This window comes from Muntiacus reevesi, chromosome X (genome assembly GCF_963930625.1).
Source record: "Muntiacus reevesi chromosome X, mMunRee1.1, whole genome shotgun sequence".
In the NCBI taxonomy this organism is placed as follows: Eukaryota; Metazoa; Chordata; class Mammalia; order Artiodactyla; family Cervidae; genus Muntiacus; species Muntiacus reevesi.
This window is the reverse complement of record NC_089271.1, coordinates 71,060,849-71,076,211: the sequence shown is the minus strand read 5'-3', so window position 1 is coordinate 71,076,211 and position 15,363 is coordinate 71,060,849. Positions and strand designations below refer to the sequence as shown.

Here is a 15,363-nt window from a genome sequence, read left to right as displayed (position 1 = left end):
ATTGTTATTTTGGCTAAATAAAGATTTTTTAGCACAAAGGCAACATATCTCTAAACTGGAGTAAAAACATTGTACTTCCATAAAATGTTTTTACTCCAATTCAACTCACCCTATCGATTCAATTCACAAAATGCAGTACATGCAATTAGACTTTTCTAAGTATATTTAAATCTGTCTTTCCATATAAGAACACATAATTAATATATGTAGATACATATAATACATGTACATATAGGTACATATATATGCACATATAATATATGTATATGTATATATGTAATATGTATATATAATATATATATGTATAAGAATGCAATGATTAGATGTTCTTTGTAGCATCCTTTTTTTTTTTTTTTTGAGAAGAGGAGGGAGAAAAAGCTACATAGTATAAATTATTTTAAAACAAAATGAAACTAAAACCCCACTGGTTATATGAATTACAGTGTGACATCTGGAACTTAGCAAATTGCATCTTCAAATAAGGAAAATATTTGTTATTGAGATTTAAAACAGTGATAACTGTATATTACCCTAATGTATACATGGACATATAATACTATTGTTTCAAAGCATCTAGATTTGTCATCACAATGTTTGTGGATTTTTGTAAAATATATTTAAAATATTTGTATGAATTTATTTCAATCATATTCTGGCTTACCATTGCATCAGTAACAGTTGAAAGATACATAATGTCAGCTTTATGTGCACTCTGATTTTCTTCAAGGTGCATACTATAAATAATTAGGATAATTAAAGGGAAATCTTCCATAATATCCAATAAAGATGCTTGTCTTTATTCATTGTTGGCACTTTTTCAAGTTGTCAGTGCTTAGAACTCTGACCATCCAAAGACAGATTCACTGATTCATCACTTGCTGATTCTAATTTTTCATTTATTGTATGCCATAGACTCAATTCAAACTCACAAAGAAGAAATCATGTCTACTCCTAGACTGCCTAATAGCAGTGAAATATCATGAACATCTAAATTCATAGCTTGAAGAAAATACAACTATGTTTATAATATAAAAAATAGGAGTAATTATATTAATGTTTGAAGACTCTAATATTATATAATCTAAAATTATGTATTAGACTTTAAAATATAAAATATAATGTCCAGAGGGCAAACTTGCTCTGTTTAATGAAAAAAAAAGTTTTGATGCTTTAAGTTTGTTACCTAAACTTATACTTTGGTGATTAAAATGTAATGAATATAGGATTTACCCATTTAGACATGTGTTCTGCAAACAGGCTCAAACTTGAACTCAAGCCCTTGATTTCAATTTGACTGACTGTTCTACAAAGTAGAAATTCTTCCTGACACTGGGTCTTAGCTTGACTAAGCTAAGTTGCAAAGATAAAGCAACATTCACTTATTTCCTGACTCAATGTACAAATCTTATAAAGTAAATGAAAGTTTATTTTCTCTAGATTTATTTTGGTTATATAATCAGATTTTTATCTAGATAACCAAATTAAATAACTGAATTAAACTGCTTCTGATAACTGAATTAAAATGCTTTTTTTTAATGGGATGAAGTAGATGTATGCATGCATGCTAAGTCACTTCAGTAGTTTCTGACTCTTTGCAACCCTATGGACTGTAGCCCGCCAAGCTCCTCTGCCCATGGGATTCTCCAGGCAAGAATCCTGGAGTTGATTGCCATGCCTTCCTCCAGGGGATCTTTCCAACCCAGGGATCTAACTTGTATCTCCTGTGGTTTCTGCACTGCAGGCGAATTCTTTACCACTGAGCCACCAGGGAAGCCTAGATGTATATATATGGTCAAACCAAATGGAAATAGCAATTTTAATTATTAGCCTTGGGAGTCTATTATGCATCATTTGGTCACTTTCATGTGGTACTTCATAATTTGTCTAACTAGAGTGACTTTTGATTTTTGTAGGTTTTAAAAGCAAACCTAATATTCAGTTGACACAGCTGAAATTAATATAATTTCATAGCATTCTGTTTTTCACTCCATAATCATTAGCCTCAACTTACCAAGTTACTCAAGTTTTGCACCATCCTATTTGGTAATAGCATAGCATCTGGTAATAAGAATTTATTTAATATAAAATAGTAATGGTACTAAATACTAATTGTACATGAATTAGAAATGATAGCAATTTCCCACAGATGAGACACTTGTTCAGAAAATAGAGGACTGCTTACTGAACTTCTTAAGGTCTCTTCCCAGTCTAATTTTCTATAAAGATTTTCCCTTGGTTTCTTCTTCAATTAAAAGTATTGAATTACAATTTGTGAATATTATATAAAAATAGCTTAAAATAGATGGCTGGGTTCTAGCCTTTAAATGTTTTCCCCTTAATATAAATCACCTTTCCCAATATAGTTTGTATTAGCAATTGTATATGGATTATACAAAGAAAAATTATCTGAAATATAAAGTATGGTGTATATATACTTGAGGAGCTACAAAATTAATGCCTTTTCTTAAATAACCATTAAAAAGTAACCCAGAGATTTTCTGGATTTTTCAGTCAAATACTTTATGGTTTTTGTTGCTAAACATCTGCCATGTAAGTCATCAGAATAAGTTTTATTATAATCTGACGTGGGAGTTTCTGCTTTAAAAAAATCATTATTTTAGCAGTAAAATTTAGCCTACAGCTTTCCTGTTTAAGAGTAGACAGGAATAGTGTGCTTGCTACTTTAATCCTTGATTTGATAAACTTGAGTAGTACAGGTTTTCTGCCTCAAAGACTTTTATAACAGGTACCTAATTAACTTGGGCAGTAAATAATTTTTCATCTTGACTAGAATAATCAGTTTGAATGGAACCATGTGCTGTTCTATCCCTATGCACAGAAGTGAAAGAGCATATAATTTTAATGCATGTATAATTTTGTGCAAAATAAGTAATGTTGACACGTGTGCGTGCTTCGTTGTGTCTGACTCTTTGCCACTCCATGGACTGCAGCTCACCAGGTTCCTTGTCAATGGAATTTTCCAGGCAAGAATACTGGAGTGGGTTGTCATTTGCTCCATCAGGGCATCTTCCTCAGTTAAGAATCAAACTCACGTCTCTTGCATCTCCTGCATTGGCAGGCAGATTCTTTACCACTGTGCCACCTGGAAAGTCCAATAATGATATGCTCTCCCTAATATGGGACTTCCCAGGTGGCTCAGTGGTAAATAATCTGTCTGCCAATGCAGAAGCCACAGGAGATTTGGGTTTGATTCCTGGGCTGGAAAGATCCCCTGGAGAAGGAAATGGCAACCTACAATAGTATTCTTGCCTGAAAAATTCCATAGACAGAAGAGCCCGGAGGGCTTTAGTCCATGGGTCACAAAGAGTCAGACACGACTTAGTGACTGAGCATGCTCCTTAATATATGTTGGAAAAGTTTTTAAAAAGCAGCTTTTCAATGTAAATAGTTTTTCAAGTCATACCATTGTGATGTGAAGGGCCTTGGTTTAATAAATTGTAGAGCTAGCAGCACCAAATTAAAATTAAAATCCAAGACATCTTAAGGATATAGAGGTTATACTTAACAAGTCTCTCCAGAAAATTTAGGACCAGGTGAAAGGAAACTTATCAACTTCATAAACTAAAATTAAGTCTCATTTATGCTACTTTTGTGTAATTTACCATGATTGATGCAGAAGAGTGAAATTAAATTGTACCATTGTAATGCTAGTTTCATATTTATGGATTCAACTATATTCTCACAATTCAAATCATAACTTTTAGTCTTTTAGAAGGACTACAACAATTTGTATTTGTAAACTGTATACATAAAATGCCAGGTTTGCTAAAGTACTAAGTAAACAAACATCACCTGAGAATGATCTAAAAAAATAAAAGATCAAATTTATTTAGAATATTTTGCTTTTGAATTAATCTTCATGTTCTTTCAAGATTAAATGGTCCTTAGGCTGCAAATATTAGTATTAGAAGGTTAATGTCCTTATTTGTATCTTAAAATTGAGGCTAGTAGTTCCTTCAACAGCAGAGTATAAAAGTATAAGGCAAATGAACAATTAAATGTTCTACAGTTATGAGATAGATAATTAAAACGACACCAATATTCATAGGTAAAATTGAAATTGTTTCACTGCTTTCACAGAAATTAAATCTATCTTCTTTTGGTCATTGTCAATATGTAAGAGGCAGTTGATGTGGTAAACAGGCTTCACTATAATTAGGGACTTTGTTACCTGAAATCATTTTTCACTAGTAATCTTATCTCATCAAACAACATTTATTGAGTATCTTATTTTGAGACCTAAGGCTACTGTAATCAGAGACTGATATAGGTCATATCTGACTTATGACATATCATCAGGCACTTTAAATGCAGGACAGAGGAATACCCTCTGATAATGAAGTTTTTTAAGCCCTTTAGTTTTTTACCATTTTTGGTGACACATAAAGAAAATATATGCTTACATGCAATCATTTTAGGAACATGACTATTCCATTAAAGGTAATGGTTAATTTTTGGATACCAATGAGTGTGACTGTATTTGCCTTCTATGAAAGAAACTTGACTATTGTCATTCACTTTAAGATGGTTGGCAGCATTTACCAGTCCAGGTGGTGTGGAGAAGTTGTACCTATAAAAGCCATAGGAAGGATGGAAAGGACAACCAATTGCTTTCTGAGCAATGGGGTTTGGTGATAAAATATTTTCAAGTGCCTGTAATTCATACACTTGATTGGAAGAATTAGGTGCCTGTAGACACTGTCCATTTAAGTCTTCAGGTGAACCATTTTTTGAATTGGTGACTCCCAAAGAAGATAACATGGGAACTTCCATCATGAGTGGGGCTGAAGACTGAGAACTGTTGTTGCTTGCTAGACTTTCAAGAGCAGGCAAGACAAGACGCTGCTGTTGCCAAAAATTAGTTGGGCAAATCTTGTAGCAAAGGGGCAGGTTGATATTGTGTAGGTACACCTCTGGACAGGGCATTCCAAGGGAGCTTGTAGGTATATGAAATGTGGAAGGGGAGAAAGGTGGAGAAAGCAAAGAGTTCAAAGGAGAAGGAGGCCCTCCACTAGAGGTCACTGGGGATGAGCCGCTGCTTCCACCTGTGAATGATAAGTCAATCAATGAACAATGAACATATGTTCCTACTGAATCAGTAATCATGTCCATAACTATCCCTGTTTCATTCTTAGATTAGCTTTCCTTGCAAGTTCAGAGTTATTTTGCTGTTGCTGTTTAGTCACTAAGTTATGTCCAACTCTTTTGAGAACCCATGCACTGTAGCCCTCCAGGCTCTTCTGCCCATGAGATTTTTCCAGCAAGAATACTGGCATGGGTTGCCATTTCCTTCTCCAGGGTATCTTCCCAATCCCAGGAACTAACCTGTGTCTCCTGCTTGTCAGACAGATTCTTTACCACTGAGCCACCATGGAAGCCACAGTTATTTTGACTCCTTTGGAAAAGACCATTCCTCTGATCAAAGTTGAATATGGTATCTCTATTACTACCACTACTACTTTTAGCATTACTATCATGTATCATGCATTGAGCATTCATTATGCTCTAGAACTATACCAGGTACTTGAGCAATATTCATTCAATGAATTACAAAAGAAGCCTAATTAAATATGATCCAGAACCAATTATATCTTACAAACAAAAGTTTTTATTTTTAACTTAAAAAAATTACTAAAATAAGTACTTGATTAAATTGAACAAGTTGGTTGAGATTCTATAGAAAGCTTTAGTTGATTAAAAAATCACTGCGTATGAAAGTAATCTTATAAATTAAAAAAAAAGAACATTTAATATATTAAGTTTTTCTCTTATGTGAAAATCACAGATGGGTAAAGTTCCATGGTGCACAATATCCAGAGTTAAAGACAGTTTTACAGGTTAAAAATACCAAGATGAAAATGAAACTGTTCATACCAATGTTGTTAGGTGATCCTTTATGGTTGCCTAGCATCTACTAAAATCAGGGATAAATATAATGTCTAGGAAAATCTAGATTCTACACCTTATATTTGTAATTATTTAATTAAAAAATTGGTTATTGACTGAGCTTGATCAAGTTTTTGTGGAGTTTTTTAGGTGCTACTAATTTTCTTAGGGTTTCTCTGGTAGCTCAGCTGGTAAAGAATCTGCCTGCAATTTTTCTTAACTATTTAAAAATACTTTTTGTTGTTCAGTTGCTAAGTCATGTCCGACTCTTTTCAATCCAATGGACTGTAACCCACCAGTCCCCTCTGTCCATGAGATTTTTCAGGCAAGAACACTGGAGTGGATTGCCATTTTCTTTTCTAGGGGATCTTTCCAATCCAGGGATTGAACCCATGTCTCCTGCATTGCAGGGGGACTCTTTATTGCTGAGCCACCACAGAAGCCCATTTTTATATGTAAGCATAGCTTAATCCTATATCAATAGGGTGGCAAATATCTTTTATAATTAAACATCCAAATATTATTTTACAAAAAGGGTACCCCTTTTCTTTGTAATTTGAGAATATTCTGGACATCTTCTTTTTTTTTTTTTGGACATCTTAAATAATTGAGAAAAATATGTATTTTAAGTTATTAATGATCATCTTTAGCTTTTTACAAATTAATGTGTTTTGTGTTGACTTGGATAATTTAAAATCATTCTGACTAGATGCTATAAAGTGATACTATCAAATAAGTGTTCATATTTTTCTAGGCAACTTGAACCAAATTAATACAGTCAATTCAGTGAAATATTTCAGTAAATAATTAGACTTGATTTCTTTACATTTCAATTAGTTATCATGATATTTTTATGCAAAATTCAACCTAACTATAATGCAACTGTAACTTTCAATTAATGTTTAAAGACAAACAACTTTAATGGAGTAAAGACAAAAGGGTAAAATAATTCCATATTGCTCATGAATAAAGACTTTTCTACTTATAATTGAATATCATAGTAAATGAGGGTATGCACTCTTCTACCAGAAAGCCTGAATTGTCAAATTATTATTTAGTCATGTGATGTACTACCTGACAACAAATGCTCTGCAGCTATTTTAAATGCTTATGGCAATTAAGCAAATTGGAATAGCTTAGTATTGTTTTTGGCATTTATTTTTCCTACTCACAATAAAAGGAAAATTGAAGCCAAGTGATGATGAAATTTAATGGAAGTCATTTTTATCATGTGCTGAAAGTATTTCATAAAATATAAAATATTTATTTTAATATCTAATATATTTGAAAATAAGGCCACTGGTGCACCCCAGGGCTTCCCTGATAGTTCTGTTGGCAAAGAATCTGCCTACAATGCAGGAGACCCCGGTTTGATTCCTGGGTCAGGAAGATCCACTGAGAAGGGATTGGCTACCCACTCCTATATACTTGGACTGTGGTAAAGAATCTGCCTGCAATGCAGGAGACCTGGGTTCGATCACTGGGTTAGGAAGATCCCCTGGAGAAGGGAAAGGCTACTCACTCCAGTATCCTGACCTGGAGAATTCCATGGACTGTATACTCCATGGAGTCACAAAGAGTCAGACACAACTGAGAAACTTTCACTTCACTTCACTTCAGTGTACCACTGGCAGATTCTAAAGAATATGAGATCATGAGCTGCTGAAAGATCCAGGTGATTTCTACAATTCTCAGGATGTATGATAACTTAAGAAGATATAAGTCAGTAAATCCATCATTAATTATCATGTTTATGCTCTTTTCCATCTTGCCAGTTTCCCTGCCTTTTTGCTTCCTACCTTCTCATCAAGGTAAATATACACTCACTTGATTGTAAACACACATTTTCTAGCATGTACTTATAATCTTGTGTAGTATTTATACAGAGCTTCTGATGGTCATTATTTCATTAACATTCAAAAATCAAAATTAATAAAACATCTTACTTTGCATGTCTGCACCAAAAGTTTTAAAATCCAAAGTGAGAGAAGGCCTCCATGGGTAGGTCTCTAAAAGTCCATCCAGTACACCCCTGAAAAAGATGTACAACCTTGCTAGGAATCAAGCAACCTGACCCAGGAATCAAACCGGGGTCTCCTGCATTGTAGGCAGATTCTTTGCCAACAGAACTATCAGGGAAGCCCTGGGGTGCACCAGTGGCCTTATTTTCAAATATATTAGATATTAAAATAAATATTTTATATTTTATGAAATACTTTCAGCACATGATAAAAATGACTTCCATTAAATTTCATCATCACTTGGCTTCAATTTTCCTTTTATTGTGAGTAGGAAAAATAAATGCCAAAAACAATACTAAGCTATTCCAATTTGCTTAATTGCCATAAGCATTTAAAATAGCTGCAGAGCATTTGTTGTCAGGTAGTCGAGAATGCAATTCCTGAAAATAATAATTTATTTTAACTTTTGAGTTATTTTGTTATAGTTTTTAAGAGTGAATAAAATTCCCAGTGATTATTCTTAAATAAAAGCCCAAGAATATAGAATAAATAATATCTTAAAAGTGGGTTGGGGAGGAGTTGGGAGGAGACAAGATTTTAGAGATAAAATATCTAGGTTTCTTTCTTACTACCTACTAGTTTCAAAATGCAGGGACTCTGGGCTTCTGAGCCACAGTTTCCTTAGCTGTAGTACTTGTGAAAAGGGCTATATAAACATTAGATGTGACTGTTATATTGCTTACCTGCTTCTTCCAGGATCTCTAAACCCTTTAGCAAAAGGATTCCTGTCTATTTTGAGTTTGGTAATCTAAGGATTCAGAAGAAAAAGAAAGATAAAGTCAGTGACCTCAGTAGAAAACACTGTCATTGTCGTTGTTGCTTTTAATGGTTACAACAACCACAAAACTTTCCAAAGTGTAATATAGCATGTTAAATAAACATTAAGCATATTGCTAAGTCAAATTTGGAATGTTTATCATCTTTCTCTCCTGGTAGTCTTTGTCCTGCTCTCCTTTAACACAAGACCCACACAACTCATAATCAAACTTGCCTTGATTACTAGCAATAAGACTATGGATTCTTTTTAATGGATTTCTTTTTAACTGTGGAAAATTGAATGCATATAGTACAACTTGACTCTGTCCCTAAAGCTTCTCCAGAGCCATCCCTGGTTGCTTGGGACCTAGTTGGCTTTACCTGCTGGTTTTGGTAAGCTGTCACCGTGGTGAATTCAGTTTCTTTAAAGGAGAATGTTTTAACCCCTTCAGCAGGCAGAGACTGAATCCGGGACATATCAACCCTGCTGTCTTGCTTCATCACGTGCACACGGGGCTTGTACTTGTGCATGGACTGCAGAATGATCTGGAGGAGAAATAATCAAATGCTTCCTAGTAATTGGCTTCACCTCCCCTACACTGGCCCCCTTCTCATCAGCACCCTGGACCTTCCCACCCAAAAGTGAAGCTAAATCAGAAAGCCTAGGCTAACCCCACTTTTCTGTGCCATTTGGCACTAGACAGAGGTCCTTAGGCATAAGGGGTTTCAGGAAATGGACACCACAGTGGCACCAGTTAGCAGTGGTTCCATTTCCAGTTGGGATATTTTCCTGCTTCCAAATGTGGGTGACCATGTAATGTTCCCAAGTGTCATTGAGATCCAACTGCCTGCCATAAGTTCCCTGGGCTTAGTTAACTGATGGGAAACTATTTGACCCTCCCCACCTCCTAAACCAAGAAGACTCCTTCTCCCTTTTGTGGCTAGCACGGTCATGTCAGGCTGGGCAGAGGTGATGTGCACTTGGGAAGAATGTTCAAGGTCTATGTGACGTGAAAGGCCTTCCATGCCGGTGGGTTGTGGAGAAGACTTCCCCCATACAGAAGGTGCACCTCAGGGGAAGGAAATCAGAGCCCACAGTGATTGCCAGGAAAGATGAAGTGCCAGATTGCTCAGGTAAGCATTCCCTTTCACTCTCCCAACCAGACATCCTGGTTTAAACAAGTCACATTCAGTCCTCAAACTTCTCTTATTCACCATCTCCAACCCCCAGCATTCTCAGATGCCAAACAAAAGTCACAAGAGCTACTTTGGTCACTGGCCCAGAACTTGGACAGTTCCTAAAGACCACAACTAGCATATCTGGGGGACACCTTCTTGGCCTTTCCAGGGTGAACCTCCTGCTGACGCCTTGGCATCCTCCTCTTCTCCTTAGGACAAAGGATTGTGCCCACTTACATGACCTTTGTCATCCATCTCATTGTTGGTGAGTTTCACACGATCAAAGCTGATGATCTGGCGCATCCATGTCTCTCCCGAACAAGGTGAGTCTGGGTGAATATAGACCCTGGGAGTGATGCATGAGTGGTCTGTATTCCCGGCTATCATCCACTGGGAGCTGTGATAGATGTACCTGAAAATGAGTGGAGTGTGACTTTAGGCACCAGCCAAAGCCAGGGGTATGGGCTGCTGTGATCTGGTTCTAAAGGACTTCGTCAAGTTTTGCCTGCTAATCTCAAAGTGAGTGGGAGTGTTCAGTAGCTCAGCTGTGTACCACTCTTTGTGACCCCATGGACTGTAGCCCGCCAAACTCCTCTGTCCATGGGATTCTCCAGGCAAGAATATTGAAGTGGGTTGTCATTTCCTTCTTCAGGGTCTCTTCCCAACCCAGGGATGGAACCCGCATCTCCTTGTCTCCAGAATTGCAGAGGGATTCTTTACCACTGAGTTGCTGGGTTTAACATGATTTCCAAAGAGAATCCAGGGATAGAAAGCAAACTGTAAATAAGCATATATCATTAAAATGCTGCAAAGTGCCAGGGCAAGTATAATGTCATGGGATTTCATAATCTGGTTTGTATCTCCTCATAGAAACTGCAACAAAAATTGATCTAACTTGTTTCACCATGCAGAGACACCCAGAAAATTCTCCTGTCCCACAAGAGTCAGGGAAGAAGCAGAGGGGTGAGGAAAGTATCTGTGCGGCCCACTGCCACTAGCAGTTGTGGAAGCCCCTTTGGCCACAATGCTTTATATCAGAATGCCCTCAAGGAACTCTGCCCACTGTGGTCTTGATTTTCCCATTGTCTCCAATCTTTTTATTTTTCCACTTAATGTTTTTTTAATTGAAGGATAATTGCTTTACAGAATTTTGTGGTTTTTCTGTCATACATCAATAAGAATCAGCCACAGGTACACCCATGTTCCTCCCTCCAAAACCTCCCTCCCATCACCCTCCCCATCCCACCCTTCTAGATGTCACAGAGCCCCTGTTTGAATTCCCTGAGCCATACAGCAAATTCCCATTGGCTATCTATTTTACATATGGTATTGTAAGTTTTCATGTTACTCTCTCCATACATCTCACCCTCTCCATCCTCCCCTCCCCCATGTCCATAGGTCTATTCTCTGTGTCTGTTTCTCCATTGTCTCCAATCTTAATGGCTTAGTTATGTGCCAAATTCCCAAACCAGCTCAAGCGTGAAAAGCAGCTTGTTCTGCTATTTGGGGGTTATGGTCCTAACAGGTTCTCCAGCCCAGCCTAATTCTTGCCTCTCACACCCAGCACTGGGCGCTATGCAGGCAGTTTCCTAGAAAGGCTAGACACCCATTTCAGTCAAATGCTCATTTGGCTGAGTGAGGGCAGGGGTTGCCGCCCCAAACCCTTGAGTTAAAGTATGCAAAGACCCCAGCTTCTGGGGTGCTAGCGAAGAGCCTCTTAGATTTAGATCAGTGTGGCCACTTTTAGCCTGCTTTAAGTAGAGAGCTTACATTAAGAGAAACATTACTTGTATTCTCTGGGACCTGGCCTCTGCTTCAGGGAAGAGGCTAAGGAAGGACCTAGGTGAGATAACTGACTAGCTTTGGGTGGCAAATTAGAATATTGCTCAAGGACCCTGCCCTAAAATAGCACAGTCCAGAGCCCAGTAGAGCCCCAGAAGCCCCAGCATTTCTCCCCAAATTCCTTTAAACAACATCCTTCCCAGTTGCTGAGCCCACAGCCTCTGCAGTTTGTGGATTCAAGGCTAGGATAGAGGGTTAGCAAGAGATTTGGGGTACACTGAAGGCCCAATTGAAATCTGTGTGCCAGGAATGAGAGAAAAGAAAAACAAGTCTTCTTTTCTCTCAGTCTGGACTCCCTGAACTCCAGTCTGAGGGAGAAAACTCAACGCTCAAAGCCCACAGAAGAATAATTCCCCCTTCCATGGTAGAGTTTTCAAAACAGTGCTGTCAGGTTCCATAGATCTGAATACCCATTCCAGGCCTGTAGTACACTCCTTTGGTCCCAATTACCTATAGCGTTTGGAATCTACTGGCACCACATCAATGGCCACATAGTACTGTTTCCCTGGGTCCAGTCCTTTCACTTTGACCCGAACAGAGGGGAACATCCGCCTGTGGGAGAGAAAACAGTGACTGACCTGGGTGAAAATAGAAATGTTTGGAGCAGGGGAGAGGTTGGGGACAAATGAAAATTGAAGGCATTCGCAATAGTCTTCTCATTCTAGACAGGTTCAGAAATGACATTTGGTGCATGAAGAAAGGTTTCTGCTTATATATTTGATTGAACAAACTCAAGATTTCTGAGTGGAGCAGAATATTCTTACCATAAGGCTTTCGTCTGCCCCACTTTCCACCACCACCACCATATGGAAGAAAAATAGGAGAGAAAAACCTGTGCCCCTCCCATCAGTGGTGCTTTCTGTGAGGCAGATTCGGGAAAGATTTAAATTAAGAAGATTCACATACACAAAAATTACCTAGGTGACTGAGGAAACTGTCCCACAGGAAGAGGGAAAGACCAACCTCAAATTGATTTGGGCTCAGTTTAGTGGGCCTGCTTGATGGGATATTGTTCACTAATAACTGCAAGGCTTTAACAGAGGGCCTGACTGTAGCTTAAGACATGGGGGTGGCATCTGGCACCTGCCTTGGCAAGTCTACTTTGTAACATTTCCTACACAGGCAGAAGCTGAGAGAATGAGTTCTTAGAACAGGGTGTACAGGAAAGAAATGATGAGCCACTAACAATGGCCAGGCAAGGCCTACTCTGGTCAACTGAGAGACAGTGGTTCCTAATACTTTTCTGGGGTGTGGATATGGGGAGAGAGGTACAAGAGCATAAAACTGGAAGCACTCATTTTATGGGATCAGAACATTAAATGCCTACTATGTGAAGCCCTCGAACAACTTCGGCAAAGCCAAACCTGCCAGCCTTCGTAATGATCATCTCAGTCCCAATGTCATGGAATCTCTTCCACAGCTCAGATCCTTGAAGTTCCACTTGAATAATATCTTTCTCTTCCAGACTTCCAAAGCTGTTGCAGCCCAAAGTAGTTGCTAAAGGCTCTGCTTTGGATCGCTTTTCTGTGGGAAATAGAGACACCCAGAGTTTGAGAGAGCTTCACAGTCGTGCTTCTCACTGATGCCTGTCTCAGAACAGACCAGCCTTGTCTCTTTCCTGGGAACCTTGGAGACTAATTTCCAAGTTCTTCACAATAACCAATGTGTCTCCCCTGATGGAGAGAAGAAGACCCAAGTAGTACCCTGTGAAATGCATGACCCTTCTTTAAATTTGCCCGTTCTCATCTCTTTTGGAGACTTTTGGTCCCTGATGCTGAATCACCTGGGGATCTGGGTCCTTGCCCTGCTTCTTACTCTGAGAAACAGCCGCCCTCTGGCTCTCAGGGATTCCAGGAGGTTGGAGAGCCTCACTTCACAAATCTGTCAGGATTTCCCCTTCACCACAAATGAACCACAATACTGTGGGCGAGGCTCTGAAACTTCCCCCTACGGCCAGATGGCTGAGATATCCCCGCAGCCCGGAACGCGGCCAACAGCTGGGCCAAGACATGCTGTAATAGGGCTAAGACATCCTTTGAGAGGGCTAGCCGCCCTCAAGCAGCCTTGAGGCGCCAGTCTGAGACTTTCGGACCCAGCAAACTAGGGTAGCCGGCGGCGCAGGGATTTGGGCTGCGGTAGGGGTTCTTGCCTGGAGAATCCCAGGGAGGGGGAAGCCTGGTGGGCTGCCGTCTATGGGGTCGCACAGAGTCGGACACGACTGAAGCGACTTGGCAGCAGCAGCAGCAGCAGCAGCAGCAGCAGCAGCAGCAGCAGCAGCAGCAGCAGGGGCACTTACCAGGCAGCTCGCTCTTCCTCCCGGCGGCGGCGCTGCTCCTTCTCTCCTCCTCCTCTCCACCCTCTTTCTTGAGCAGCTCAGGTTGCGCCTCTTCTCTAGGGTCTCGTAGTTTTCTTTTGCTGGGTCTCCCCACCAAGGCTTCCACCGAGAAGGCATGCGCCCGAGAGCTCAGAGCCATCCCTGGAGAGGTTGAAGAAAACTGTACACTGCAAAGTTTGAACCTGAGCTGGGTTAGGGAGGGAGAGGGTGGGAGGGCGCAGAGGATAGGCAAAGGAGGGAAAGCGGGAAAATCAGAAAAACTGAGAACTAAGAATTTTTTTTTTTCTAAATCGATATGCAGGAGGAAAAAATGTATAATTTTTATATATACATATAAATGTTCTTTGAAAAGACAGAATGCAAGAAGATTAAACTGGAGCTAGAGTCCTCTGGAGTCTAGTCCCCTTTGTGGTCTCCTCCCTCCCAGTAGACATGTGCAGACCATCAGTCCTCAAATCCCCGATTCCGGGACTTGTCAGAGCTCAGAGATTGGCAAGCACAGCCCTTTTAGGGAGCAGACCTGCCTCCAATGGCGGCTCAGGCCGCTCGGATTGGGAGATAGTGTTGCATCGGACTTAGTGAATACCCGGCTGGTCGGCTGTTCCTAGCCTCCACTGTTTGTTTTGGAAACTGTTGGAAGCATAGGAAAAAAAAAAAAAAAAAACCGTGAGTGACACTTCAGAGTCTGACAGGGAGGGGCGGTGGGGGTGTAGGGATAGAAGGGGTTGGAGGTTGATTGGAAGGAGCTCAGAATAGTCTAGTGAGGAGGAGGGGTATACAAACTTACTGTTTTACATTAAATTGTGAAACTCGAAGACACGCAAAGTAATTGCCCACGGGGGACCACTTTTCCAAAAAAGTGAAACTATTATTTAACCAGATCCAGAGAAGTATATAGGGGTCTTTTGTTCTTAAGTGAGTACACTAGGGAAACAAAGAGCAGCAGGAGCTTTCTGGGCCTGTCTGTTCTACAGTCTGGATCTCAAACTAGATGGGCCCTGTGCTGGTCTGACCTCCTTATCTAGGTGGGGAGATAAGAGAGTGCAGGCAGGAGACTCCCAGATGACCACTTTCAATGATCAAGAACAAACCTGGGCCTTCAATCCCTGCTTCTACTATGCCCAGTATTCCCACATACAGCCTCTTACAGGATTTAATTAACAAACACAGCCTAAGAACTCCAGGGCCACAAGCAGAGCACCAATTAGAATTGTGCTTCCAATGTTGTGGCACCTCAAAATGTTGTGCTTAATAACTGATTCCACTGTCTCCTGAAATATCTTCCTGGGCTAAGTTTTCTTTTCCTGAAAATGGATAAAGTCA

At 39.5% G+C, this 15,363-nt stretch overlaps 1 protein-coding gene across 1 annotated transcript; it reads right to left on the bottom strand.

The window, feature by feature from the left end:
• Positions 1–4,455: 4,455 nt before the first annotated feature.
• Positions 4,456–14,179, bottom strand: TBX22 (T-box transcription factor 22). The gene is made up of 8 exons (XM_065916540.1): positions 14,002–14,179; positions 13,070–13,229; positions 12,156–12,257; positions 10,101–10,275; positions 9,066–9,230; positions 8,612–8,676; positions 7,854–7,939; positions 4,456–5,066 (listed from the first exon to the last, which is right to left on the bottom strand). Exons 1-8 carry the CDS (start codon positions 14,177–14,179, stop codon positions 4,456–4,458), a joined length of 1,542 nt encoding a protein of 513 aa, XP_065772612.1.
• Between the last annotated feature and the right edge of the window lie 1,184 nt (positions 14,180–15,363).